General features: G+C 49.9%; 1 protein-coding gene across 4 annotated transcripts in view; it reads left to right on the plus strand.

Moving 5' to 3' along the window:
* MYO18B (myosin XVIIIB) overlaps positions 1-26,947 on the plus strand; it is a 315,850-nt gene that overhangs the window by 12,868 nt on the left and 276,035 nt on the right. For all 4 annotated transcript variants that reach the window (XM_055374078.1, XM_055374073.2, XM_055374079.2 and 1 more), the window contains exons 2-10: positions 5,645-5,950; positions 7,898-8,056; positions 12,751-14,064; positions 14,740-14,806; positions 15,502-15,614; positions 16,961-17,137; positions 22,209-22,407; positions 24,687-24,829; positions 26,344-26,444. In XM_055374078.1, the coding sequence (XP_055230053.1) occupies positions 5,912-5,950; positions 7,898-8,056; positions 12,751-14,064; positions 14,740-14,806; positions 15,502-15,614; positions 16,961-17,137; positions 22,209-22,407; positions 24,687-24,829; positions 26,344-26,444 (2,312 nt within the window). In that variant the 5' untranslated portion in view covers positions 5,645-5,911. The remainder of the gene's footprint in view (positions 1-5,644; positions 5,951-7,897; positions 8,057-12,750; positions 14,065-14,739; positions 14,807-15,501; positions 15,615-16,960; positions 17,138-22,208; positions 22,408-24,686; positions 24,830-26,343; positions 26,445-26,947) is intronic.

Genomic DNA, 26,947 nt, shown 5'->3' on the forward strand with positions numbered 1-26,947 from the left:
CATGCGCTGGCACGCCCATCTAATTTTGTATTTTTAGTAGGGACGAGGTTTCTCCATGTTGGTCAGTCTGGTCTTGAACTCCTGACCTCAGGTGATCCGTCTGCCTCGGCCTCCCAAAGTGTTGGAGTTACAGGCGTGAGCCACCGCGCCCAGCCACTTTCCTGTGCCTTTGTAAGCTGGAGATCTGATACAATTTGAATGTCTGTTCCCTCCAAATCTCATGTTGAAGTGTCATCCGTAGTGTTGGAGGTGGGACCTAGTGGGATGTGTTTGGGTCATGGGGGCAGATGCCTCCTGAATGTCTTGGTGCCCACCCTGGGTTAATCAGCGAGTTCTTGCTCTATTTGTTCACGGGACAGCTGCTTGTTTAAAACGAGTCTGGTACTTTCCTCCTCCCTCTCTCTGTCTCTCGCTTCCTCTCTCATCATGCGATGCCAGCTCCCCTTCCCCTTCTGCAGTTATTGGAAGCTCCCTGAGGCCTCAGCAGATGCAGGTGCAGGTGCAGTGCTTCTTGTACAGCCTGCAGAGCTGTGAGCCAATTGAACTTTTTTCTTTTTTCTTTCCCCCCACCCCCGTTGCCCAGGCTGGAGTGCAGTGGCACGATGTCAGCTCCGTGCAAGCTCTGACTCCTGGGTTCACGCCATTCTCTTGCCTCAGCCTCCCCAGTAGCTGGGACTACAGGGGCCCACCACCACGCCTAGCTAATTTTTTGTATTTTTAGTAGAGATGGGGTTTCACCGTGTTAGCCAGGATGGTCTTGATCTCCTGACCTCGTGATCCGCCTGCCTCAGCCTCCCAAAGTGCTGGGATTACAGGCATGAGCCACTGTGCCTGGCCAAACTTTTTTCTTTATAACTTACTCGGCCCTAGATATTCCTTTATAGCAACACAAAGCAGACTAATGCAAAAGCTCACACCGTGGGAAACTTTTTCTTAAGGTAAAGACTTCGCTGTTGGCACTTGGACATGTTTTTGTGGCCTCCCATTGGGCACGTGACTTCATTAGAGCCGAAATGCTCCTTGGATTTTTGGATCCTGGGATTTCACTCCTGCAGGGCTGCATAGGCATGCTGAGGTCTCAGCTAGTGACATGCTGATAGGCGTGGAATGGCCAGCTCCCAGAATAAAAGCCCTGATTTGTAGCATTTGCCAATTTCTGTGCTGTAAACACTCCCATGGCTGCCGTTAAGTTATGAATTAGGCTTTGCTGAATGCAGACTTGGAAAGAGATGTTCACAATGGACTCTCAAAAGATGAATAGTGGGGGCTTCCACACAGCAGCAGGGCCCAGCCAGCTCTTGGGCTCACCAGCTTCCAGGATGTGAAACTGCCTAAGCAGCCTTCATCTTTTCATCTCAAAAATGTACCATTTCTCTGTATTGGGAACATTCCATGTCCTTCTATTTGAAACTATATATTGTTGGCTGGATGCAGTGGCTCACGCCTGTAATCCCAGCACTTTGGGAGGCCGAGGCAGGTGGATCACTTTAGGCCAGGAGTTTGAGACCAGCCTGGTCAACATGGCAAAACCCCGTCTCTACTGAAAATACAAAAATTAGCCAGGCATGGTGGCATGTGCCTGTAATCCCAGCTACTCAGGAGGCTGAGACAGGAGAATCACTTGAACCCAGGAGGTGGAGGTTGCAGTGAGCCGAGATTGTGCCACTGCTCTCCGACTTGGGCAACAGAGCAGGACTGTCTCAAAAGAAAAGAAAATATATAATATTATTGTTAACTATAGTCATATAGTGCTATAGAACACTAGAACTTACAAAAGCTTTACATACGCCTCTTATATGGCATACTATTCTACTCTAGGTATCAGGCAGGGAATGAAAATGCATGTGCATTCAATACTTTTGCATAAAAATTCATAGCAGTTTTATTTATAATAGCCACCTTCTAGTCAAGTCACTGAAGGGCAGCTACTTCCAGGCTTACAAGGCCTTGAAGTCCTGGTCAGGCCAGGTGCAGTGGCTCACACCTGTAATCCCAGTACTTTGGGAGCCGAGGGTCGGATCACAAGGTCAGGAGTTTGAGACTAGCCTGGCCAACATGACGAAACCCCATCTCTACAAAAAATTAGCGGGCGTGGTGGCACGTGCCTGTAGTCCCAGCTACTCAGGAGGCTGAGGCAGGAGAATTGCTTGAAGTCAGGAGGTGGAGGTTGCAGTGATCCGAGACCGTGCCATTATACTCCAGCCTGGGCAACAGAGCAAGACTGCATATCAAAAAAAAAAAAAAAGCCAACAAAAAAATAAAACTGCTGGTCAGTGGTTGCTCTGGCAGCTGGGATGGAGGGTGGGTGTCTCTCAGGAGGGATCCGTGAAGCACATTGCTCAGAGGGCCTGGCCAACCAGAGCTAGAAGTGAGAAAAGCCAAAGGCAGAAGAGACACCTTCCTCCACTCAAGACCGCTTCTACTAAGACCTTGGTATATTTCCTCCCACTTGATTTTCTACAGGAAGTGTTTTGTTCATTTTGGACAGCTCTGGTGTGTGCAACATTGTACTCGATCTTACCTTACAAGCTGAGACAAGCACCTTTCAATGATTCTGCAAATGTTTCCCAAACAACTCTCACACACTGCAGGGGTGGGGATGTGGAAAAGGATATAGTCACTTTGGAAAACAGTTGGAAAGTTTCTTTGTTGTTTTGTTTGTTCGTTTGTTTGTTTTTGAGACCAAGTCTCACTCCATTGCCTAGGCTGGAGTGCAGTGGCACCATCTTGGCTTACTGCAACCTCCGCCTCCCAGATTCAAGCAATTCTCCCACATCAGCATCCCGAATAGCTGGGATTACAGGTGCCTGCCACCGCACCAGGCTAATATTTGTATTTTTAGTAGAGACAGGGTTTCCCCATGTTGGCCAGCCTGGTCTCGAACTCCTGACCTCGGGATCCATGCACCTCGGCCTCCCAAAAGGTTGGGATTACAGATGTGAGCCACCACAACTGGCAAGGAAGTTTTTTTTTTTTTTGAATTAAACATAAAATTATTATACTACCCAGCAGTTTCACTCAGAAGAACCTATGTGACTTTGTAGCGACATTATTCGTAGTGCCCCTAAAGTGGAAACAGTCTAGCTGCTCATCACCTGTTGCATGGATTAAGAAAAAAAAAAGCAAAAACATGTCTATCCATGCAACAGGAATGCAATTGAGCAACAAAGTAATGAGGGGCTGACGCACACAGGAGCGTGGATGAATGTCAAAAACATGCAAAGTGAAAGGGGCCAGGGGTAAATGACCAAATACTTTATGATTCCGTTATAGCGAATGTCCAAAAAGGGCAAATTTATAGGGATAGAGAGTAGATTTGTGGTTGCCTGGGGCTGAGAGAGGGAACAACTAATGACAGTAAATGGGCATGAAAAGAGTTTTTTTGGGGGTGATGAGAATTTTTTTTTTTTTTTTTGGAGACAGTCTCACTCTGTTGCCCAGACTGGAGTGCAGTGGCACGATCTCTGCTCACTGCAAGCTCTTCCTCCCAGGTTCACACCATTCTGCCTCAGCCTCCTGAGTAGCTGGGACTATAGGCACCCGCCACCATGCCTGGCTAATTTTTTGTATTTTTAGTAGAGACGGGGTTTCACCTTGTTAGCCAGGATGATCTTGATATCCTGACTTAGTGATCTGCCTGCCTTGGCCTCCCAAAGTAGTGGGATTACAGGCGTGAGCCACCGTGCCTGGCTGGGGTGATGAGAATTTCTAAAGTTAGATTGTGGTGACAATTGCACAGCTCTGTAAATTTATTAAAAATCAAATTGAAACTTAAAAAGGATGAATGTTATGACATACAAATAATACCCCAATATAACTTTAAAAACAAATACCCAAAGGATTATAAATCATACCACTATAAAGACATATACACATGTATGTTTATTGTGGCACTGTTCACAATAGCAAAGACTTGGAACGAACCCAAATGTCCATCAGTGATAGACTAGATGAAGAAAATGTGGCACATGTAATACTATGCAGCCATAAGAGAGAATGAGTTCATGTCCTTTGCAGGGACATGGATGAAGCTGGAAACCATCATTCTCAGTAAACTAACATGGAAACAAAACCAAACACTGCACGTTCTCACTCAAATAGGAGTTGAACAATGAGAACACATGGACACAGGGAGGGGAGCATCACCCACTGGGGCCTGTCGAGGGGTGGGGGCTAGGGGAGGGAGAGCATTAGGAGAAATACCTAATGTAGATGATGGGTTGATGGGTGCAGCAAACCACCATGGCACGTGTATACCTATGTAACAAACCTGCACATTCTACACATATATCCCAGAACTGAAAGTATAATAAAAATAAAGTTACAACTTTGGCTGGGAAGTAACAGGTGTAAATAAACAAGGAAATATAGTAATCGTATGGAGATATGGCAAGTAAAAACAATGCTTGCTGAACACTCTTTTTTTGATGGTTTCATACTGTTACTGCGAATTGGAGGTACTCTAATTTATTTGACATTCTCTAGTTATCGGACTTCGTGTCTGCTCTTTCGATGCTACAGTCAACATGGTGATGAAATTTTCTGGTTTAGGATTACTTCCTCAAACTTGTTTCCCAGAAAAGGGCTTTCTAGGTCAAAAGTTATCAAAATTTTGTAAGGCTCTCAATATGATGACGAATGATTTCTCCAAGCGTGGGACAGATTGAGAGCTACAGTTTCCTGCCCTTACCTCATCTTCCAACTATGGAACCAAGTATTCCCTCCACAAAGAAAACCCATGATTCATGGTGTTAGAAGTCAGAATAGTGGTTTCCTGGCTGGGCGTGGTGGCTCATGCCTGTAATTCCAGCACTTTGGGAGGCTGAGGCAGGTGGATCATGAGTTCAGGAGTTCGAGTCCAGCCTGGCCAACATGATGAAAACCCTTCTCTACCCAAAATATAAAAAATTAGCCGGGTGTGGTGGCATACACCTGTAATCCCAGCTACTCGGGTGGCTGAGGCAGAATTGCTGGAACCGGGGAGGTGGAGGTTACAGTGAGCTGAGATTACACCACTGCATTCCAGCCTGGGCATTAGAGCAAGACTCCATCTCAAAAAAAAAAAAAAAAAAAAAACACCACAAAAACAAAAAATAATAGTGGTTTTCCTTGAGGAAATATTGACCAGAAGGGAGCATGAGGGAAGTTCTAGGTCTCTGTTTACTTTTTGATCAAGCTACAAGGTATTTCCTGAGCCCCAGAAGGTTCCCTCATGCTTCTTCTCAACCAAAAGCGAATGGCTCCTCTGACCTCCTTTACCATAGATTAGATTTGCCTGTTCTTGAACTTCTTATAAATAAAATTATAACTTTTAAATCTTGATCAGGGTGCTAGTTATATTGGTGTGTTCTGTCTGTAAGAGCCACTGAGCTGTATGTTATGATATATTTTTCTGGTTGTATGTTATGTCTCAATAAACGTGTGGGGCCAAGAAGAAGAATATTTCAGGGCACTGTTCACTCCGTGGCCTGCAGGGTCCTGCCTGACCATCCTCCTTGCGGAGGTAGCTGACAGTGTCTGTACCTGACTGTGCCCATTCCCCCATGTGGTCTTGGTTTATGGTGTTGGTGGGGGTGGGAGTAGGGCTGTGCCCATGAGCTAACCTATCTCTCTTTTCTCTCCCCACTGTGTCCCTGTGTGTCAGTTCTGTGTCCATCTCATGTGCTGCGTGTGTCTGTAAAGCCTCATTCCGTGCTGTCTGGCAGGAAGCTCCATCTCATCTCATCATCTCACGGCCCTGGCACTGCCTCAGCATGGCCATCTCATCACGCCTCGCCCTGTGGGAGCAGAAGGAAAGTGACAGTCATGGCTGGGGCTGCAGCCATCTGCAGGGACTGACTCGACCCTCGGGAGACAAGTCCAACCTTTCCCACCTTGAGTGGGGAGTCTGACATCCAGCCCTCCTAGTAGCATGTGCAATCCCACCTTCAACCTTCTCCCAGCCAGCTCGGTTAGCCTTGGCCTTTCCAACCCAGCTGGACACTGATGGCCATACCCTTGACCTCCCCCCCCCCCCCCCCAGGGCTGCCTGGTCGTTTCCTGTTCCACAGGTGGTGGTTGTGGTGGGGGGTGGTAGACCAGCTGTCCCAGCTGGATCCTCATGGCAGCTCTGATGAGCACTGGAGTTTGTGTGGGAGGAGGGGCACATGGGGGACAGAGGCAGGGCTGTCAGCTGCCAGGTTTATGCCACAGGTGGGTTTCTGTGGTCCCTGCCTTCAGGCACCATAGAGAACTGGAAATGGGCTCTCCTCCCCAGATATTCCTTTCTCCCCTTTAGTGTTTTTCATGATATGCTACGAAGGGCTGCCTCTTTCTAAGATGCCTGTTACTTCCTGCACCCTCACTCCACCTTGTGCATGTGATTTGATGAGTTGGAGGTGGGAGAGTGAGAAACTTCTTTCTGGCTGCCTCCTGCCTGCCCCTGCCCCTGCCCCTGCCCCTCCCAGCCTGATCTGGGGGTAGCGGCTAAAATGGCATTGGAAGCTGCAGAGGGTGCCTTAAGACTGTCTCTTGGCCAGGCGCGGTGGCTCATGCCTGTAATCCCAGCACTTTGGGAGGCCGAAGCAGGTGAATCATGAGGTCAGGAGTTCGAGACCAGTCTGGCCAACATAGTGAAACCACGTCTCTACTAAAAATACAAAAAATTAACTGGGTGTGGTGGTGTGTGCCTGTCATCCCAGCTACTCAGGAGGCTGAGGCAGGAGACAGAGGTTGCAGTGAGCCAAGATCGCACCATTGCACTCCAGCCCGGGCGACAGTGCGAGACTCCGTCTCAAAAAAGAAAAAAAAAAAAAAGACTGTCTCTCACTTATGAAGTATCTTTCTGTCCCACATCAGGAAGGAAAGAAGGGAAATGATGTTGATGTGGGCCCTGCAGTGCTGCCCCTGCTTCTCTGCCCCTGGGTAGAGGTCTGCATTCACCAGCTTTATCCCATGGCCTTGTCTCCCGGCCTTTGCTATCTCCTTTGAATTCCTCCCTTGTCAGTTGGGCTGCACACAGCAAGTCTTTACCATACATGCACAGAGGTTCTTGATAAGGAGGCTATTTTAGACCAATATGGAGCTCTTCCGTATAAAGCACTGGTGAATTTTTTTTCTTCTCATGGGCTGTCACTGATGCAGGCTAAAGACACACTTCAGTCGGCCACAGCTGGTCTCATGCCTCAGCCTCCAAGTCACTGTAGCCAACAGAGGGGTCTCAGCTGCACCACAAGTCCAGCCAGTGCTGGCCTAGGCCATATTTCTGGGGTAAAATGTCAGGGTCCAACCTGCCTGTTCTAGGACCCAGTGTTAGCTCCTGGCTGACCAAGTCCTGGTTTAAGGACCATCAGGAAGCCACAGCACTGTGTCAGTTGAGTGGGTTGTGGCCACAAGGTCAGGTCCTTATATAAGTCATGGCTATAAGCCCTTCCCTATCTTACCATGTTCCTGGTGCATAGTAAGTGATTAATTGGTTCATCTATTATATTAACTATAAGCTGAGGGGGACCAGGAGAGTGTGGATGATTCCCTGTGATACATCCCTTTCTGGAAACTGGGAAACGTCCTTTCAGAGCAGGTCCTTCTAGAAATGGGCATGTCCCATGGCAAGGAAGGGAACCAGCAGCCTTGACCATACAAGTGACTCTTCATATCACAAGGAGACTGGATCCAGGCAGAAATCACATTGACCCGCATAATTCCTGGCTGCCCCTGTGTTCCATTTTCATGCGCTGTCTCAGGGACACCCCTGAGTCCTGCTGAGCCTCACCTGCTTGGCTGTGGCTTCTCATACATGGGCTTGGTCATGTATGTCTCCTCCGCCCCCTCCCAGGCTCCATCACAAACTTTTTGAAGGGCAGCTTGCTCCTGCTGGTTGACTCACTGAGCTCTCTCCTTCCTTGCTTCTGGAAAACAGATTCGGGAAGAGGACAAGAGCCCTCCACCATCCTCGCCCCCTCCTCTTTTCTCTGTCATCCCAGGGGGCTTCATTAAGCAACTGGTCCGGGAGACTGAAAAAGAGGCCAAGGAAGCGAGACAGAGGAAACAGTTAGCTCTCGCCTCTCCGGAACCAGAGGTAAGTGGTTCCTAAGAAGGAGGACCATATGCGTTTCCATACCCATCATTCTGTCTTGTGAGCTTTCTCTGAGTCATTTGTCATCCTGCCTTTGCTCCTGCTATCCTGGTTTTGCGGAATGTCCTTTATTCAACTTGATCTATTGAGCTCTTATGTACCCTTCAAAACCCAGCTCAAATAGCACATCTCTGGAAAGTTCTTCCATTGCCTGCCTTCCTCTGAATCCTGCTGCACCTTCTATGCCTGTCTTAACTGTGGTTGGTTGGCATAGTACTTATTTGATTATATGACTTATTTGACTAGAAATTCCTTAAGAGCAACAACAATTTCTCTCATTCAATTCTGTAGCTTGAGCAGCCCTCATAGTACTTGGCCAGTAGTGAGTGCTTAACAGTTTGTTTAGTGAATGAATAAATGATATTCATTGATGCATTGTTGGTGGGGATTACTTGACCACTATTTTTATAGAAAAGGAAACCTAGATACTGGCTAAGATGTATAGTTGGTTCACTTTAAGTAGAAAGCTATTGAGTTGGTACTAACTGGTGTAGTTGCATTGATTGTTAAAATATTGAATCCTTCATACCAGGTGGTAAATGGTTGTAACCCTTGGCCCCCCAAGTGCCCTCAGCTGCCATGTTTATCCAGGTCTCTCTCCTGAGTCCCTTGGAATGGCTACAATCCAATAATTACAGGGTTAATGCTTGGCACAGGTAGGAACCTCAGTACCTTCCTCCAGCTGGTGTCCCTCCTGATTGGTTGATGTCCACTAAAAATCCTTAGCTATTCTGAATAGCGCTGCTGGATTGAAGCAATAGTTGAATGCAATGTGGCCCTTACACTTTAAGGATTTGTAAACTTGTCGCTGGTGGTGGCCAGTGCTATTTCTCTCTTGTCCTCTTTAGCCATGGAATCTGGGCAGGATGACAAGGTGGACCATGAGGGAGGCAGGCTTGGAATGCAGTGCATCTTGGGAGTATCCCTGTGTTAGGTAGAAAGGGCATCTCTTTGTGTCTCCAGCGCCCCCTTCAGACAAGGTGAATGCTGCAATGCTTGGGCTGAGAGGTCTGGTGGCCTCAGGGCCTGGGGCTGGCTTGAGCCCAGTGACCCATCCTGACTCCTCCTTCCCCTCCCCTTCAGCTTTGGTTTGCCCAGCTAGTCCCACATGTGCCTGCACCTGTCTGATGAACGACTTTGATGCATTAGAGAGGTCTTTCAGCAACTGAACAGCAGCAGCTGCTGAAATACCTCGGCCAAGTCTTTGTTGGGGAGGTTGACAGGGAGGACAGGCTCTGTTCCCACTCTTGCCTGACCTAAGGCATAAGTGTGGGCCAAAGTTGAACCTGGCAGGCTGTTGTTAGGTTATGATGAAATGTTACTGTGTGCTGTTTATCACCAGACAATGCTGCTTTGCTGCTCATGGGCTCATTTAATACCCCGTGCAGCAATGCAGGTGGATGGGATTCTACCCATTTATCACAGGTGGAGACTGAGGCCAAAAGAGGTCAAGTGATTTTCCCAAGGTCATAAGACCAGATAGAGGCAGAGCGAGGGGGGAGAGCCTGTGTGTTCTCTGCTCTCACAAGATGCCTGGAAAAGGACCAGTCTGGTGAGTGAGGTGGCCGGGGTGGTGCCACAGAGACCTGGGGGAAAGGGTTCCATGAGATTGACACCAGCAGCGCTGGTGTCACTGTGAGCAAGTAAAGAGGCAGAGCTAAGCCATGGATGGGGACAAACTGTCACTGCTGTGCCTGGATGGAGACTCAGAGCCAAGATGCAGGATGGCTCTGAGCCTCAGCCCACAGCAGGTGGCTGGACCATGGGCCAAGATATTCCTGGGGCTGGAGCAAGGGAGCCTCAGGACATGTTTCCACAAGGCAGCAAGCTCTGGCTGGTTCCTGCCAATTTAATTTTCTTGTCCCAATCAATAAATAACTCCGTACTCTCTTGCCTTGTCCCAGCACAACTGTTTCATTTGATCCTCATCTGATCCTTGCAAGAAGCCATTAGAATCCATCCCATTTTGCAGGAATGGAAAACAAGGCTTGGGGAAGTGACCTGGTTCTCCTAGGGCTACCCAGCCAGTGAGGAACAGGGAGAGGCTGGAATAACACTGGGGTGGAAAGTAACCCGTATTGAATGTCAAGGAGACCTAGATTCTAGCTCTAGCCCTGCCGCTTTTTGTGGTCCTGGCTATACCCCTTCCCCTTTCTTGGCCTCAGTTTACTTATCTGTAAAAATGTGCTATTAGTTTCCTATTGGCCCCAGTTATTCTAGAGGTGCTGTTTCCTCTATACGCTAAAAAGGGTGGCAGGGTGGGGGGACCAAAGACTTTGATGACTTTGAAGGTCCAAAGGAAGAGAATCCATGGGCATGTGAGGGTGGGGTTGGGAGGAGGCTGGCACTGGTTATCTTGTTTGGCCCACCCCATGTTACTGTCTCCTCTGTGGTGGTTGGTTAAAAATAAGGCACTGACTCACTTTTCAATATGGTGTAGACAGTGGTGAGATTTGCCAAGTGCAGTCAATCCCCCTTCCAAGGCTATGTCCTGCCTTCCCCCAGAAGGTCAGGAGAAGCTACTCGGCCTTGGGCCCCAGAGCCATGATGCTGAGCACCAGCTGAACCTCGTAATCACCCGGGCAGTCACAACCCAGACAGACTCAATCAGAGTCTCTGGGAATAAGGCCAAGGAGTTAAGGTTTTTAAAAGTGCCCCAGGAGATTCCAGAGAGCCCTAGAGAGAAAAGGAAGGGCATCTAATATGCAGCAGTTCAAGGCACTGGCTTTGGAGTCAGAGAGAACTGGCTTTACATTTCACCTTTGTAGCTGGGTCACCTTACATCTTTACATCTAGTTCTTTGCTTGTAGGATGGGGAGAAGTTCAGAATGTACTCCAGTTGTTCCTTCGGAGGATTAAATAGGAGATTGCATGATGGTGATATAGGGCTCATTGCAAGGAAGATATAAATGATAGATACTATTATTATTGTGATTATGACAAAGATGAAAACAGAGACTTTGCTGTGGCATTGGTCACCTAAAACAGGAGAGAGACACAAAAGCCAGAATGGAACGCAGAAGGTGGCCACGCTGTGACTGGTGTACTAGCATAGTGCTCTGGAACTTTGTGCAAGCTTGGAACAATTTCTGATTGAGGTCTTCAGGCAAAGATTTGTAGAGAGGAGATAGAAGAGATATTTGAGCTGGGTATAGAAGATGAGTAGACCATGGACCAGTGAAGAGGGGAAAGGGCACGCCAGGCAGCAAGCTCAGCATGGGCAACAGCCTGGAAGCAGGGACGGGTCAGGTGGGAGAAGGTGACCAGTACAGTTCATCCATGGGAACAAGTAGGGACAATATGGTCAGATTGGAGGCTGGGGTTCCTTGTTGAGGAATTTGAAAGACCAATGGTGGTGCCAAATGATTTTCCTTTAGGCTGTGGGCAGCTACCCAAATCTTTTGATCTGGTGTAAAATGGCTGGCAGCAAATTGAAGGGACTGCAGTTCACGGGCTGTGGCAATGGCCCAAGTGAAGGATAGTGGACATGGGTTTGGAAAAAGAGACATAGAGGTGAAGCTTGGCAGGGTGGAATCAACATGCCCCTGGGACTGGTTTGAATGCAAGAGGAGGGGGAGAATCCCAGATTCCCAGACATGGGTGTCTGTGAGGCTGTGCTGGCATTGTCCAAGACGGAAGAACCCAGGCTAGGGCTGGTGGTGAAGCGAGACATCAGGGTGGAACTTGCTTATGAGGTTGAGGTCTTTTTCTGCAGAGATGGAGGCACAGCTGGACCTGTGAGCTCTTCAGGCCATAGCCAGGCTGGTTTGAGGATGAAGCTCTGCACAAGGCTAAAATCACAAGGCAGTAACAAGGCCTGGGAAGGGAGCAGGCAGTGGAAACCCCTTGGGTGTTATGCAGTCACAAATGTCTGGGTCAGGCAAGAGTGGGGGACCCCAAGGGCAGAAACCAGGGCCCTCAGCTGGTATGGGAAGTGTGATATGGGGATCAGGGCAGTGGAAGTAGCAGCAGCTCAGTTTATTCCTCTCTCTCTGATCTCCAAAGTGCATTTCTACATCTCATCCTATAAAAGATCTGGATGGTCAGGTGGTATCTGCCTGTACTGGGGAAACCCGAAGCCCAGAGAGAAGAGATGGTAGCCCAGATAGACATAGAAGGAAGCCTAGCTGGAGAGTGTTAGAGCCAAGATGAGAACAGGTCCTCTAGTGACAGGCCCTGAGTCCTTTCCCAGATCCCCTACTCGCCTAGGAAAAATCCAGGCAGAAATAACAACAGTAGTAGCAGCAGTTACTGTTGTTGAGGACACACTATGCACTGGGCTCAGTTTCTACATATTGTCACACATTCTCACACCTACCCTGCAAGGTAGGCTTTTATCATTCTCATTTTATTGATTAAAAAACAGACTCAGAGAGAAGTCATTTAGCTAGGGTCACACAGCTATAGAGTGTCAGAGTCAGGAGTTGAACTTGGTTCTGTTGGGCTCCGAAGTCCACTCCTTCCACTCCATCACTTAACTTTGAGGGGCTAGGCCAAGGTCAAGGGTGCTAGGCTTGGCCATGCCTGTTGGATTTGGAGGTGCTCGAGCATCTGTGGAAGGATGAATGGAGAAGTGAACAACAAAGCTGTCAGGTCAGCAAGCAGCTATGTAGGCATGGTTGTGTTCTTTCTCCTAGATCCCAGAAATTTCCATCAGCCAACCCAACAGCAAGTCCAGCAGTGGCACCAGATCTGGAAGCCAGCAGATCTCTCAGGACGACCAGTCAAGCTCTCCTGGGAGCTCAGACATTCTGGGCAAGGAGAGCGAGGGGTCCCGCAGCCCCGACCCTGAGCAGATGACAAGCATCAATGGTGAGAAGGCTCAGGAGCTGGGCTCCAGTGCGACACCAACCAAAAAGACTGTCCCCTTCAAGAGGGGCGTGAGGAGGGGTGATGTGTTGTTGATGGTGGCCAAGCTGGACCCGGACTCAGCCAAGCCAGAGAAGACTCATCCCCATGACACCCCCCCTTGCAAGACCCCTCCCCCAGCCACAGATACTGGAAAGGAAAAGAAAGGGGAGACCTCTAGGACTCCTTGTGGCTCCCAGGCCAGCACCGAGATCTTGGCCTCGAAAGCTGAGAAGACCCGGACTGGGGGTCTTGGGGACCCAGGCCAAGGAACTGTGGCACTGAAAAAAGGCGAGAAGGGTCAAAGCATAGTGGGGAAGGGGCTTGGGACCCCCAAGACCACAGAGCTGAAAGAAGCTGAGCCCCAGGGCAAAGACAGGCAGGGGACCAGGCCCCAAGCCCAAGGGCCCGGCGAGGGGGTGCGACCAGGGAAAGCAGAGAAGGAGGGAGCAGAGCCCACAAACACGGTGGAAAAGGGGAATGTCTCTAAGGACGTAGGGAGTGAAGGGAAGCACGTAAGGCCCCAAATCCCTGAGAGAAAGTGGGGAGGTTTCCTGGGAAGAAGGAGTAAGTGGGACGGTCCCCAGAATAAGAAGGACAAAGAAGGGGTGCTCTTAAGTAAGGCAGAGAAGACAGGTGAGCCTCAGACCCAGATGGAGAAGACAAGCCAAGTGCAGGGCAAGTTGGGGGACGATCTGAGAATGGGGGAGAAAGCAGGTGAGCTTCGGAGCATGACTGGGAAGGCAGGTGAGTCCTGGGATGATAAGGAAAATACGGGGCAACCCCAGGGTAAGTCCGGGAACGCAGGTGAAGCTCGGAGTCAGACAGAGAAGGGCTGTGAAGCCCCAAAGGAGGTGAGCACAATGGTGGAGTCGCCATCAGCTTCTGGGAAGGGAGGCTGGCCAGGAAGCCGTGGGCAGGAAGGAGAGGAGCCCTGCTCAAGAGCAGGTGATGGGGCTGGTGCCCTGGAGACAGAGCTGGAAGGACCCAGCCAGCCTCCTCTGGAGAAGGATGCAGAAAGGCCTCGGATACAGAAGGAGAACCAAGACGGGCCAGCCCCCCAGGAGGAGGGCAAAGGAGGCCAGAGCAGAGACTCAGACCAGGTGAGGGGGCTGCGGCCCTGGGAGCGGGAAGCGGCATACAGGCTTCTCCAGAGATGCAGGGATGGGAAAGATCTGCCCCAGGGATGGACAAGGGGTGGATGGGGGGTGGGCAGGGAATTGGAGAGGGGTGGCTGGAACTGCAAGGCACCCAGAGGAGGGGACGAGCACTTCCTCCATGAGCAGAAGTCTTGAAGTTTCCATTGCACCTGCCCTGGGGTGGGAATTCCCCACAGAGTGAGGGAAGGTCCCCAAAGTGTGAGGTGTCTCCTCATGGCTGACATGGTAGAGCTTGCTTATGATGTCACACGACAGCTTTCAAACGGGTTGGCATAACGAGTAGATGGTTAAAAATGCAAATTCCTGGGGCCAGCCATGGAGTCTCTCATTTCAAAGGCCAGGAGTGGGGCCCAGGAATCTGCATTTAGTTTTTTTTTTTTTTGAGACGGAGTCTTGCTCTGTCACCCAGGCTAGATGGTGCAGTGGTGTGATCTTGGCTCCACCTCCCGGGTCCGCAACGGGAATCTGCATTTAAATAAGCACACTCCCTCTCCTGTTCTCCCCCAGGAGATTGTGATTTAGATGGCTCCAGAGCACACTGTGAGAAACCCCCGTGTAAGGTAGAAGATGGGCAGTGGTGCCATTTGCTGGTTTAATTTACGTGATGTTGGTTCTCAGGCTCCTGAGGACAGATGGTATGAGGCAGAGAAAGTCTGGCTGGCTCAGAAGGATGGATTTACTCTTGGTAAGTAGGGGTGTTAGCACCTTTGGAGGGTCTGAGTCTTCTCCTGTGCCCCCTACTGCTGCCAGCCATATGTTCCAGGTCCTGATTACACTCTGGTGGTCAGGAGGGGAGAGGAGCAGTGGAGACTGTCTTTCAAAGGCATTTGTGTCTTGATAATGAGTTATTTACCTACTGTAACTCACTAATGCAACAAGCATGCTTTCTTCCTACAGCGTTCTTCGAGGAAGCCAGAGTCTGGTACAAGTGGGCCAATAGATTTGATCTCATGAGCCTACTTTTGTCAATTGGTTGTGGCTGATCACTGCACTCTACTGAGAAGTGATTCTGAGTCTCAGTCTGAACATGGCTGGGAAAAGTGGTTGATTAGTGATGTCTGCCATGGGCACTGGAGGGGGAAATGGCAGTCTGTGTGTGAGATAGGCCAGTGTACCCAACTGTCTGGGTGCCTGCTCTGTGCCTGGCACTGTGACAGCTGGTAAAAGCCTAAGGTGAGTCAGACTTAGCCTGACCTTAAAGGATTTGGGGTCACAACTCAGCTCCAAGTGAATAGACCCCAAATGGAGACCTGTCCCAAGCCTCCTCCCAAGCTTGCTGGCCCGGCTTAGAGCCTCTCTTATCTCCTGCCCTCGCCTCTTTCCCCTCTTCCCCTCCCATCTCCTCCCCTTTCCCCTTCTCTCTCTGGGATGTCCAACCAGCTACGGTGCTAAAGCCAGATGAGGGAACAGCAGACCTGCCAGCAGGAAGGGTGAGACTTTGCATTGATGCTGACAAAACCATCACTGAGGTGGATGAGGAGCATGTCCATCGGGTGAGTCCCCTGTCCCGCCGCCCCCCAGCATGAGTCCCCTGTCCCACTTCACCCCAGCTCCATACCCTCCTTCCCCAGCCCTGCAAGAGATTTCCTTGTTCCTGACTACCAATACCATTTTGGCTTGATGCCCTGGAGGGAGTTATAGTGAAGAACCCCACTGAACTCATTGCTCTACTGGAGGGGTACTGTTAGGGGGTCATTCACCCTTTCCTGTGGTTTCCCTTAATGAGGACACATCAAAGAACATGTTTGTCAGGTCTTGGCCCTGGGAGTTCTTCTGATGGACCCAAGAAAATGACTGCTTTTAATTTGTAGATATTGGATATTGCAAATCATACTACACAGCACGTTTCTGTTTTCACTCTGGCTGCCAGGGAACTCAGAGCCAAATTTGCTGCTTGCCATTAACCATAGCATAGGTTCCAATGGCCTATATTTTGGCATCAAACTTTCTTTCAGCTTTTCTCTTTAAATTGTTTTGAATACATTTTTGTTGTGCACCATAAATCCTTTTGAGGACAAGTCCCAGTGTAGGGATAGAAAAGAAAGGTTCTGTCATGCCCTTTCCCCCTGCCCCTCACAGCCTGCTATCTTAGGAGTTTTCCTCCTTGCTCATCTGCATTCCTTTCTGCTCCTCCTCTGCCCACCTCAGGCTTCCTCTCCTGCGTTGGGCATTTACAGAGGCTCAGTGGCCTTGCAAGAAAGGCTGATCCATGAGAGGGCTCAAGCTTGGCCCAAACCTGAGACTACTATGTTCAGAAAACTCACTGAAGCTGGAGAGAATAATAGGACGCCTCTTAGAACAGATGTTTTAAGAAGCAGCTTCACATAACCCTTGCTTCTAAGGGTTTGGGTGGTTTCCTAGGAATCAATGCATGATGGGCTATGAGACCAGTGAGGTGGTTTGGCCATTGGCCTCTACTCCTGGGTATCATGGAGCATATTGAGAGCTTCCCCGTAAGACCCAGAAGAGGAGATGGCAGCGGATGCTCGCACACACTGGAGCATCACCTGGCTTTTTGTGGTGTTTGAGATCCAGAAAGTGTTTTGAATTTTGTCAAGTCTGCCTTGGGAGCGTCTCCCCTCATGGTGCATGGAGTGCAGGACCACAGCGAAGAGGGGGTGCCTCATAGGTTGCACAGAGGGCAAGGAGAAGGGATGGCCCTATTTTATTTGTAGGGCTTCATCGCTTTCCATCCAGAGTCCCTGTGCTCTGTTCTGGTCTTTGGCACATAGCTCTCAAGAGGAGGGCTTAGTGTGTGTTTGGTTGTGGGGGCGTGGGGTGGGGGCAGGGGGCCAGAAGGCCAGAAGGCCAGAGGAGACTCTGTGTGATGGTTTCACAGGCCAACCCTCCTGAGCTGGACCAGGTCGAGGACCTGGCCTCTCTCATCAGTGTCAATGAATCCAGTGTCCTGAACACGCTTCTGCAGCGCTACAAGGCTCAGCTGCCGCACACCTGCACGGGGCCTGATCTGATCGTCCTCCAGCCCCGGGGGCCCTCGGTGCCTTCTGCAGGGAAGGTGAGGTGGGACCATTGTGGGTAGGGCTGAGGGGCTGAGGGCAGGGGGGCCTGGGGGGATCCCTCTGCCTCTGAGGTGACAGTAGAACCATCAGAGCCCCAGTCGACCTGTCTGCAAGCAGCATCCTTCTCGTGGCATTGTGGCATCCTGTGGCATGGACCATGAGATTCCCCCATTCCCTGGGGGGAAAGATCAGTCACCATTAGGACAGAAACAGCAGCATTAAATATCACAAGAGTAACGAAAGAAAATACTGAATGAGTGTGAACTCTACCAGACTCTGCTGTATGCACCTTCTTGTATTAACTCAGTTGAGTCTCACATATCCACCTGAAAACACAGGTACTGTGATTAGCCCATTTTACAGATGAGAAGAGCCGGCTGGGCCAGGCGCAGGCTAAACTCTCAGGTCTAGCGAGCAGAGGAGCTGGGAGAAAACCCAGGGTACCGGGCTCCTGTGTGCTCTTCATCCCATGCTGAACTCTCAGGAGTCCTGAGCACCCACATCAATGGGGAAACAGAAGCTTCAGTTGTACTTTAGTTTTTTTCCTCGGAAGTGTAGAAACGGCCAATTTTTGTTGAGATGGGCAAGAGCAAAGGAAATCTCTAAGCGCCACCTTGTGGACGCATGAGGCACCTCAGCCGAGTCATTGAAGCGTGGCCCCCTTCATTCGTTCAATCCATAGTGATTGAGCTATTGATTGAGGGTCTCCTACCGGGCCAGGCACAAAGAACTTCAGGGAAGGTGCCGGGCGAGCAACCCTGCCCTTGTGGAGTTGCTGTTCTAGGAAGAAAAGACAGTCCATCAACAATAAAGATAAGAGTGGCCCGAGCAGATGAGTGGAGGAAGAGGTGGGAGAGGTTGGGAAAAGCCAGGACAGAGCAGTGTCAGTTCTCAGGATGATGATTCTGGCTTTTACTCTGAGTGGGATGGCAGCTACTATGGATATTTACTTATTTATTTACTTTTGAGACGGAGTCTCGCTGTGTCGCCCAGGCTGGAGTGCAGTGGCACGATCTCGGCTCACTGCAAGCGCCGCCTCCCGGGTTCACGGCATTCTCCTGCCTCAGCCTCCCGAGTAGCTAGGACTACAGGCACCCGCCACCACGCCCAGCTAATTTTTTGTATTTTTAGTAGAGATGGGGTTTCACCGTGTTAGCCAGGATGGGCTCGATCTCCTGAGCTCGTGATCCGCCTGCCTCGGCCTCCCAAAGTGCTGGGATTACAGGCGTGAGCCACTGCGCCTGGCCGATTTTTATCTATTTTTTATGAACTGGGCAGCCTCCTGAGCCAGAGTAGGCTTAGAGAGAGTCCCTACTGGGGTTTTTATCAGAGCAATGACATGCTGTGACTTAGGTTGTAAAAGGATGCCTTTGGCTGCTGGGTGGAGGACAGATGGGAAGAGGCTCAGTGGAGGCAGGGAGGCCTGTCGGAGGTGAGACATCTTACCTGTGTGCTGTTCTGGAGACTCACTGGGAAGTCAGAAGCCCCTAGGACACCTGGTGTCTAGGAAAGATCATGATACCTCTTCTGGTTTCCATGTTCTCCTCTGCCAACTGGGGGTGAAAACACATCTTGCCCTTTGGGGCCCTGTGGGACAAATCCATCCCTAGTCCCTGAGCAATGCTAAATCCATTAAAGGGGATATAGTGGGCCTGTACCCCTCTCTCCAAGATTTTTCTCCAGAGTGACCCACACCACACCTTCAGTCACTCCCAGGGGCTCTCCCACCACCGCTGTCGGTGGTCAAGGGCCTGGGAGGACCTCAGAAGCTCTGGGTGGGCCAGAGCTTGGCACGTGCCCTCTCCCGTCCTTGTGGTGAGTGCTTAGGCTTCTGTTACTGCAGCCCAAGGCCTCTGAGCTGTCCACGTTGCCGAGTGACTCCTCCGGCTCCCTGGAAATCCCTGGAAGGGACATTTTTATAGACCCAGATAGCAATCAGGTCCTCATTGGCCATCCTGGATTGAGGCATCAGAACTTAGGCAGAAGCGCCAAAAGATGCAGGCATTGGTACGCACTCTGAAGGTAGATCCCCCTACTTCCCTTCCTAACCCTGGGGTGGGGTGCGGCACTGGTCCCCACCCTTCTCTCAAGTCTTCCAGCCTCCCACACTCAAACCCACAGCCACCTCCTGTCCTTAGGCCGGATCAACCTCTGATTCCCCAAATGGCCACCAGGTGGGAGCACAGGCCTGTGGTGAGGCTGAGACCACCTGGAGGATGGGCTGGGTGGGGTCTGGACACACCGGGGGACTCTCTCACTATGGGGCTAGCCCCACCAGGCAGCTGGGGTCTGGGTGTGTGCCTGGGGACATGCAGGTCTAGGTGAATAAGAGCATGAGTTTGAGCATGGGTGTGACCGCGTGGGTAGAGGTGGATCCCATCTCTGTGTGCAGAGCCCGCTGCAACTGTTGCGTGCATGTGCCTACAAGCACACTTCTGTACATGCGTGCAAGGGCACATGTACACAGATGCAAAGGCATGTGTGCATGCATGCATACATGAGTGCCTTCAGGAACCTGGATGTGCAGAATTCTTCCTTCTCCCCCTAGGCAGTGGGCCTGAGCGGGCTGATGGACAGGACTGCCCGTTCATTCAACTTTAGTTTTCCCAGACTGGGGGATGGCTCTAGGACTGAGACCCCAGGACCCTCTGACTGCCTTAAGCCCCAAGGCTGTGTCCAGCCAGTGTGGGGGCATATCCCCCCTTTGCCTGCATTAGGTTCCTGCTGAGCCCTACATCTGGCATCAGGATAGGGACTCATGACTGTTCCTCAGGGGCTTGGAGCAGGAAGAGCCAACAGTGGATTGGAGACAGCCCCAGCCCCAAGCTAGACATCCAGGCTGAGGGGAGGGCCATCACACCAGGGTTTGTGCCCCTAGTTCGGCCAAAGGACTGCGCTAGGGAGGGCAGATGGGGCCTTGCCGGACCCAGTGGACACCCTCAGCATCTTGGGCTTCAGACATCCTCCTGCAGCAGGGCCCATTCTTCTTTTCCTTTTGGTGCCCTCCTGCTGACCTCACAGTAACCTCCTGCCCTCTTCCCTCGCTGCCAAATCCAATGTCAAGTCTCTGGTCTCCTCTTACTGAACTCAGCAGCATTTCCCTCCCTCTTCCTGGAAACACACCCTTCCTCGGCTCTAAGACTCCGCTTGCCTGGTTTTCATTCCCGCCCACTGGCCGCCCAGTCAGTCTTCCTTGTGGACTCCCTGACCTGTCCCTGTCAGGATGCTCTGTTCTCACACTCTTCCTTGGTGATCTCATCCAGCCTTGTGGCTTTCAAATGCCTCCCGTTCACTGTAATTGAATTAATTTCTTTCATCGATCATCTCTGTCTTCCCACCAGAAGGCAAGCTCCACCAAGCAGGGACTTAAAAAAAAAAATCAGGCTTACATTATAGTCCAATGCACCTTTTTAGTGTACAGTTCTGAGCGTTTTTGACAAAAGTGTATAGTTGTATAACTGCTTTGACAATCAATTACATGACAGTTCCCATCACCCCTAAAAGTTCTCTGGGCCCCCTGTGGTCAACTCAGCCCCAAGTTCTACCCCTGGTAGCCACTGATCTGTTTTTTTGTCCCTATAGTTTTGCCTTAAAAAACCCATATAAATGGCATTGTATGGTATGTAACCTTTTGAATTGGCTTCTTCCAGGCAGCACAATGCATTGGAGATTCACCCATGTGGTTTTATTTATCTACAGTTTGTTCCTTTATTTTATTTGATTGATGCACTACTGTGCTTATTTGTTCATAGGGTGACCTCTTGTCCTGGTTTTCCTGGAACTAAAACGTTTTCTGGGACATGAGACTTTCAATGCCAAAACCAGGATAGCAATTTGGGAGGCCGAGGCTGGCGGATCACTTGAGGTCAGGAGTTTGAGACAAGCCTGGCTAACATGGTGAAACCCCATTTCTACTAAAAATACAAAAATTAGCCAGGCATGGTGGTGCACGCCTTAATCCCAGCTACTCAGAAGGCTGAGGCAGGAGAGTCGCTTGAACCTGGGAGGTGGAGGTTGCAGTGAGCCGAGATCGTGCCATTGTACTCCAGCCTGGGCAACAAGAGCAAAACTCCGCCTCAAAACAAAAAAACAAAAACAAAAACAAAAAAACAACCAGGTTGGGTGATTATCCTAGTTCACTAGTTGAAGGACATTTGTGTTGTTTTCAGTTTTTGGTGATTTTGAATATATAGTCAATATAACCAATGACATAGAGGGGTTTTTTGTGAACATACATTTTGATTTCTTTAGGGTAAACACCTAGAGGGGGTTGTGGGGTTGTGGAGAGGGGTAATGAGTGTGTATCTCACTGTAGAAGAAACTGCCAGGCTGTTTTCCATAGAGGCTGTATCATTCAGCATTCCCATTGGCATTGTATGAGAATTCCAGTTGCTCCTCATCTTCACCAAAACTTGGTAGTGACTGTTAAATGTTTTTTCAGCCATTGTAATAGGCATTTAATGGTATCTCTTTGCGATTGGCTGGAATTTCCTTTATCCATTTTGTGTTGTGCTGTGCCCGAGTGCCTGCTGCATAGTACACACTCAATGGATTATTTTACTGAATGAAGTATGAATGAATGGATGAAGCAGATACGGTTTTAGTTATCACCTAAATCTGTTATGGCAAATATATAGCACACATACCACTAACTCCCCCATGTGCCATTCCCTGTGTCCATAGCAGACATCACTAATCGTAATGGATAATTATGCCATCGATCCAGCTGCCTCGCTTCAGGCAGATACCATTCGATGCTTTGAGTAACCAGTGAGATGAATCTCATGGATGAATGCAGCTCTCATTCAAGCCTCTAACTAACTAAAGAGGAGAACTAGGTTCAGAAAACAGGCATGGGTTGTCCAAGGACTCACAGGGAGCCAGGGGCAGGACTAGACATACAGGCTCGGCTCCTCCTAGTCGAGTAGGAAGGGAGTCAGGGATCTGGAGGCAGATCTGGAGGCAGGGACACAGATCTGGACCCTAGGCCTGGGGCGGGGCGCTGTCTTAGAATGCTCCCTAGGCAGTGGCTGGATGGGACGGCTGATACCTGTGATCTTCCTGCAGGTGCCCAAGGGCCGCCGGGATGGCCTGCCTGCCCACATTGGCTCCATGGCACAGCGGGCATACTGGGCGCTGCTGAACCAGCGGAGAGACCAGAGCATTGTGGCCCTGGGCCGGAGTGGCGCTGGGAAGACCACCTGCTGTGAGCAGGTCCTGGAACACCTGGTGGGGATGGCAGGCAGTGTGGATGGCAGGGTCTCAGGTATGGTGGTCTCTAGGTGACATGGAGAGTTGGGGTCAGCACGGGGAGAGGTGGAAGGGGATGCTGAGCTGCTTTCTTATATTCATTCAGCTAGCATTCACTGAGCACCAGATATGTGCAGACCCCATGCTTGCTACTGGGCAGGGCTATCCCTAGGTCATTGGGATGCATTTGTTGAAGTTAGAATAAGGTACTCCTTCCTCAAGACATTGACGGCCGTTTGCAGAACAATCATCATACATGGACATTGTTAGAACCGGATACTTGACTGCCATCTGCTGGGAAATCGTCCTAATAGACGTACACAAATCTAGGAGAGTGTGATGTGAATGATGCACCCCTGGGATGTGGTGTCTTTGGGCAGTGCACAACTTGCTGAACTGAACAGAGGACTCGAAGAGTGAAGCTTCAAGGGCAGAGTCTACACTCATGAGAAGCTAATAGCCAGAGAGGAAATTGAACTGTACTTATGTTCAAAACTTGAATGTTCTTCAAAAAGTGCTGGCAGAGCAGGCTTGGGAAGAAACTCAGGGAGCGCAGAGGAGGGCGGCAGGAGGGCTTTTGTTAGGATGTGATATTTGATCTGGGCCTTAAAAAAGAGTACCAATTAATAATAACAACTACAATATTAATAACGATCAGAGTAAATGCTTGCTGAAGCCTAATGTACCAGGCCCTATTCTAAGGATACTAACTTTATTATTATTATTATTATTATTGAGACGGGGTCTCACTCTCTCACCCAGGCTGGAGTGCAGTGGTGTGATCCCAGCTTACTGCAGCCTTGACCTCCAAGGCTTAAGTGATCCTCCCACCTCAGCCTCCCGAGTAGCTGGGACTACAGGTCCACGCCACCACCCTTGGCTATTTTATTTTTATTTTTTGTATTTTTTTGTAGAGATGGGGCTTCACCATGTTGTCCAGGCTGGTTTAGAACTCCTGGGCTCAAGTGATCCACCCACCTTGGCCTTCAAAAGTGCTGGGATTATAGGTGTGAGTCACTGTGCCCAACCTGAACCTTTTTTTTTTTTTAATCTAAAACAGCCCTATAAGGTAGGTATTATTATTTATATTTTATAGATTGAAGGCATTGAGATTCAGAGATGTTAACTAGCTTGCCTGATGTCACACAGCAAATACTCCTAGCGCTGAGATTCAAACCCAGGCCTACTGGCTCTAGAACTCTAACCATTGTGGCAGTGTTCTCAGCTTTTTTTTCATTATTGCACACTCTGAAAAGCCTTTTAAGACATTTATTCTCCTTAATCATTTCCCCTATGATGAAATGTTAATACCACAGATAAGTTATATACTCCTTTATGTGTATTTGTGCTTTATACATAAAAAGAGTAAAATTTTTTTTACCACCACTTCTAAGAATCAGTTTTTGCTTTTCTCAGGGGCAATATCCTCCCCACTGAGAATACATGATGCAGGGAATATTGTGTTTCTAATAATAATAACTATAATAACACTCCCGCTTTTGGAATATTTTCTAAGCATGTGACATTATTAAATCTTTTGGTCCTCATGACAGCCACATGAGGACTAGATTTAATTAGTTAATTATTAATGAATTAACTAGTTAATTAATTTGCCCCAAATCAGGTAACCAGGAAAGGGCAGATCCTCAATCTCTTTTAACTGCTGGGCTATACTGCTTCTCCACTGGGGTTATTCCAGTGTTTTGCTGAACACCTACTCTACATCTGGCTCATGCTAAAAGCTAGCGATACAGTGGGAAGAGGCACAGTCTCTCACAGTGTAGTTGTGCTGTGAATCGCATGTGTCTGAGGGTGGAAGTCAGGTCAGGCTGTATCCAGGTGCTTAGCACAGTGCTTGTTGTGTTGTAGGTACGCAATGAACAGTAGTGGGGAGATTATAGGATTTTGCAAGCCTGCCTCTAAGCTGTGAGTGCAGGCCCTAGAATGTTATCCTCACCTCTTCCTAGGCTCCATTAGGTCTGGGAAGCCCTAGGGCAGCCTCTGTTACCCAGATTGTGCCTAGCCCTGGCCCTTCTAGATTGAGTCTTGTTTCCCCTACACTAGAGCTTGTAGTACAGGGTCAGCCCAGCAATCGGTGCTCAGTGAAATGTATGTGGTTTATAGTTGGGTTGGGCAGGGAGTGGGTGGCAGGAAGCTCACAGGAAGCCCACCGGGGGCTGAGGCCAGGATGGGGACTGGCCCAAGCAGGGGTCGTGGAAAAGGTGGACCTGTGTGGGGTGGGAGTGGCAGCACCTGGGCCATCAGTGACATGTGGCCCCATGCTGCCCCCAACAGTGGAGAAGATCCGAGCCACCTTCACTGTCCTCCGGGCCTTCGGCTCTGTGTCCATGGCCCACAGCCGCAGTGCCACCCGGTTCTCCATGGTGATGTCGCTGGACTTCAACGCTACAGGCCGCATCACGGCTGCTCAGCTCCAGGTGAGGCCTCTGGGGGGGATGTGCAAGGGTGCCCTTGGGGCTGCTGTGTCTCTAACCCCGGGACTCAGCAGAGGCCACGCCTCCAGCTGGGACTCTAGGATGTGTCTGAAATGGTCATGGCGGTGGCTCAGGCCTGTAATCCCAGCACTTTGGGAGGCCAAGGTGGGTGGATCACCTGAGGTCTGGGGTTTGAGACCAGCCTGACCAACATGGTAAAACCCTGTCTCTACTAAGATGCAAAAATTAGCCAAGTGTGGTGGCAGGTGCCTGTAATCTCAGCTACTCGGGAGGCTGAGGCAGGAGAATCCCTTGAACCCAGGAGGCGGAGGTTGCAGTGAGCCGAGATTGTGCCACTGCACTCCAGCCTGGGCAGCAAGAGTGAAACTCCATCTCAAAAAAAAAAAAAAAAAAAAAAGAAAATAGTAATAATAATAATAATAAAATAATGAAATGGTCATGGATCCCCTAGCTGGGGCCAGTTGCTCCCCACCTCGCTAGGTGCCCTGGAACGTCCCCTTCTGGAGCAAGCCAGCCCGTCTGTGCTTCAGACTCTCGGGGATGAAATATTCATGAGCAAATATAGAATTCAGTCTGTCATTAGCCGGGTCTTAAAAGCGCAAGTTGAAATTAAACAGACGCTTGCCAGCCTTCTGCAGCAGTCCGCGTGTGACGAACACATGGCCTGTTTGTTCCTATCTCCAAAATCACCCATGCTCCTCCCCGTCTCCCTCAAACATCCTGTTTGAACAGAAAATAGGATTAGGTTATTAGAAGGGTTGTTTGTAACATGGAGCTGGTATAATATCCAGACTCAAGGAAAACCCCTCCATGCCAAATAAGTCCCTTTTCTGTCCTGGCCCTGAAATCCTACCCTTAATGACTATTTGGGTTAAGGTATTAAAGGCTTCTATTAAAAAGGGAATATGTTGGAAGGTGGCCTCATTTGATTATTGTTACCTTTGATACCTTAATTGGAATGAATCTATTGCATTAGTTAATTTCCTAGGTGGACTCTGAATTAGTGAGACAAAGGATTGAGAAGTTCTGACGTGGAGGTTGCCAGCAAAATTAATTTGGACCTGAGATGTTGTCTCAAAGAGTGGATCAGAAGCTGGGCGTGGTGGCTCGCGCCTGTAATCCCAGCACTTTGGGAGGCAGAGACGGGCGGATCATGAGGTCAGGAGATTGAGACTATCCTGGCTAACGCTGTGAAACCCCGTCTCTACTAAAAAAACAAAAAAATTAGCCGGGCGTGGTGGTGGGCACCTGTGGTCCCAGCTACTTGGGAGGCTGAGGCAGGAGAATAGGGTGAAGCTGGGAGGCGGAGCTTGCAGTGAGCCGAGATCATGCCACCGCACTCCAGCCTGGGCAACAGAGCGAGACTCCGTCTCAAAAAAAAAAAAAAAGAGTGGATCAGACTGGGGCACCCCAATGGGGCTTCTGGGTAGCTGGACTTCAGGCATGTGCAGATGTACCCAAAGCACTGACTGGGTGCCCCCCTTCTCTCCCTGCAGACAATGCTTTTGGAGAAGAGCCGCGTGGCACGGCAGCCGGAAGGAGAAAGTAACTTCCAGGTTTTCTCCCAGATGCTGGCTGGATTGGACTTGGATCTCAGGTGAGCACTTGGGGCAGGAAGAGACAGCTGAGGGCAGTGTGACAAAGGGCACATGTTCTTTGGGGGCCCAGCCTTAGCTTCTGCCCAGCACTGAGAGGCCGTGGGACCCAGGGATTAGGAACATGGCGTCCGATTCCAGCTGTCTGGGTACACGCAGCTCATGGGCTGAGTGACTTTGGTCGCATGTCATCCACCCTGAGCCTTGGTTTCTTCCTTTGTAATGTGGAAACAACACCTTGCATAGACCTTATAGGATTAAGAGAGAATTTACATTCAGCTGTTTATAAATGCTGGGAGTCAAGGCTGTCTGCTGTGATAGTGGCATGTCAGTACTGGCCCTGGCAGCGGTGTGGGAAGAGGGAGAGGGACAGCAGACCCCCACGTCTTCCAGAAGTTTCTAAACTTTTGTGGGAGCTTTGGGTGTATGGTAGGGTATGCCTACATGAGGTTCCTCAGGATGGACCTGGAGCTGAGTGGAGCAGTGAGCTGGGTAGTCAGGCAAG

The sequence above is a fragment of the Gorilla gorilla genome, chromosome 23 (assembly GCF_029281585.2).
Source record: "Gorilla gorilla gorilla isolate KB3781 chromosome 23, NHGRI_mGorGor1-v2.1_pri, whole genome shotgun sequence".
Classification (NCBI taxonomy): domain Eukaryota; kingdom Metazoa; phylum Chordata; class Mammalia; order Primates; family Hominidae; genus Gorilla; species Gorilla gorilla.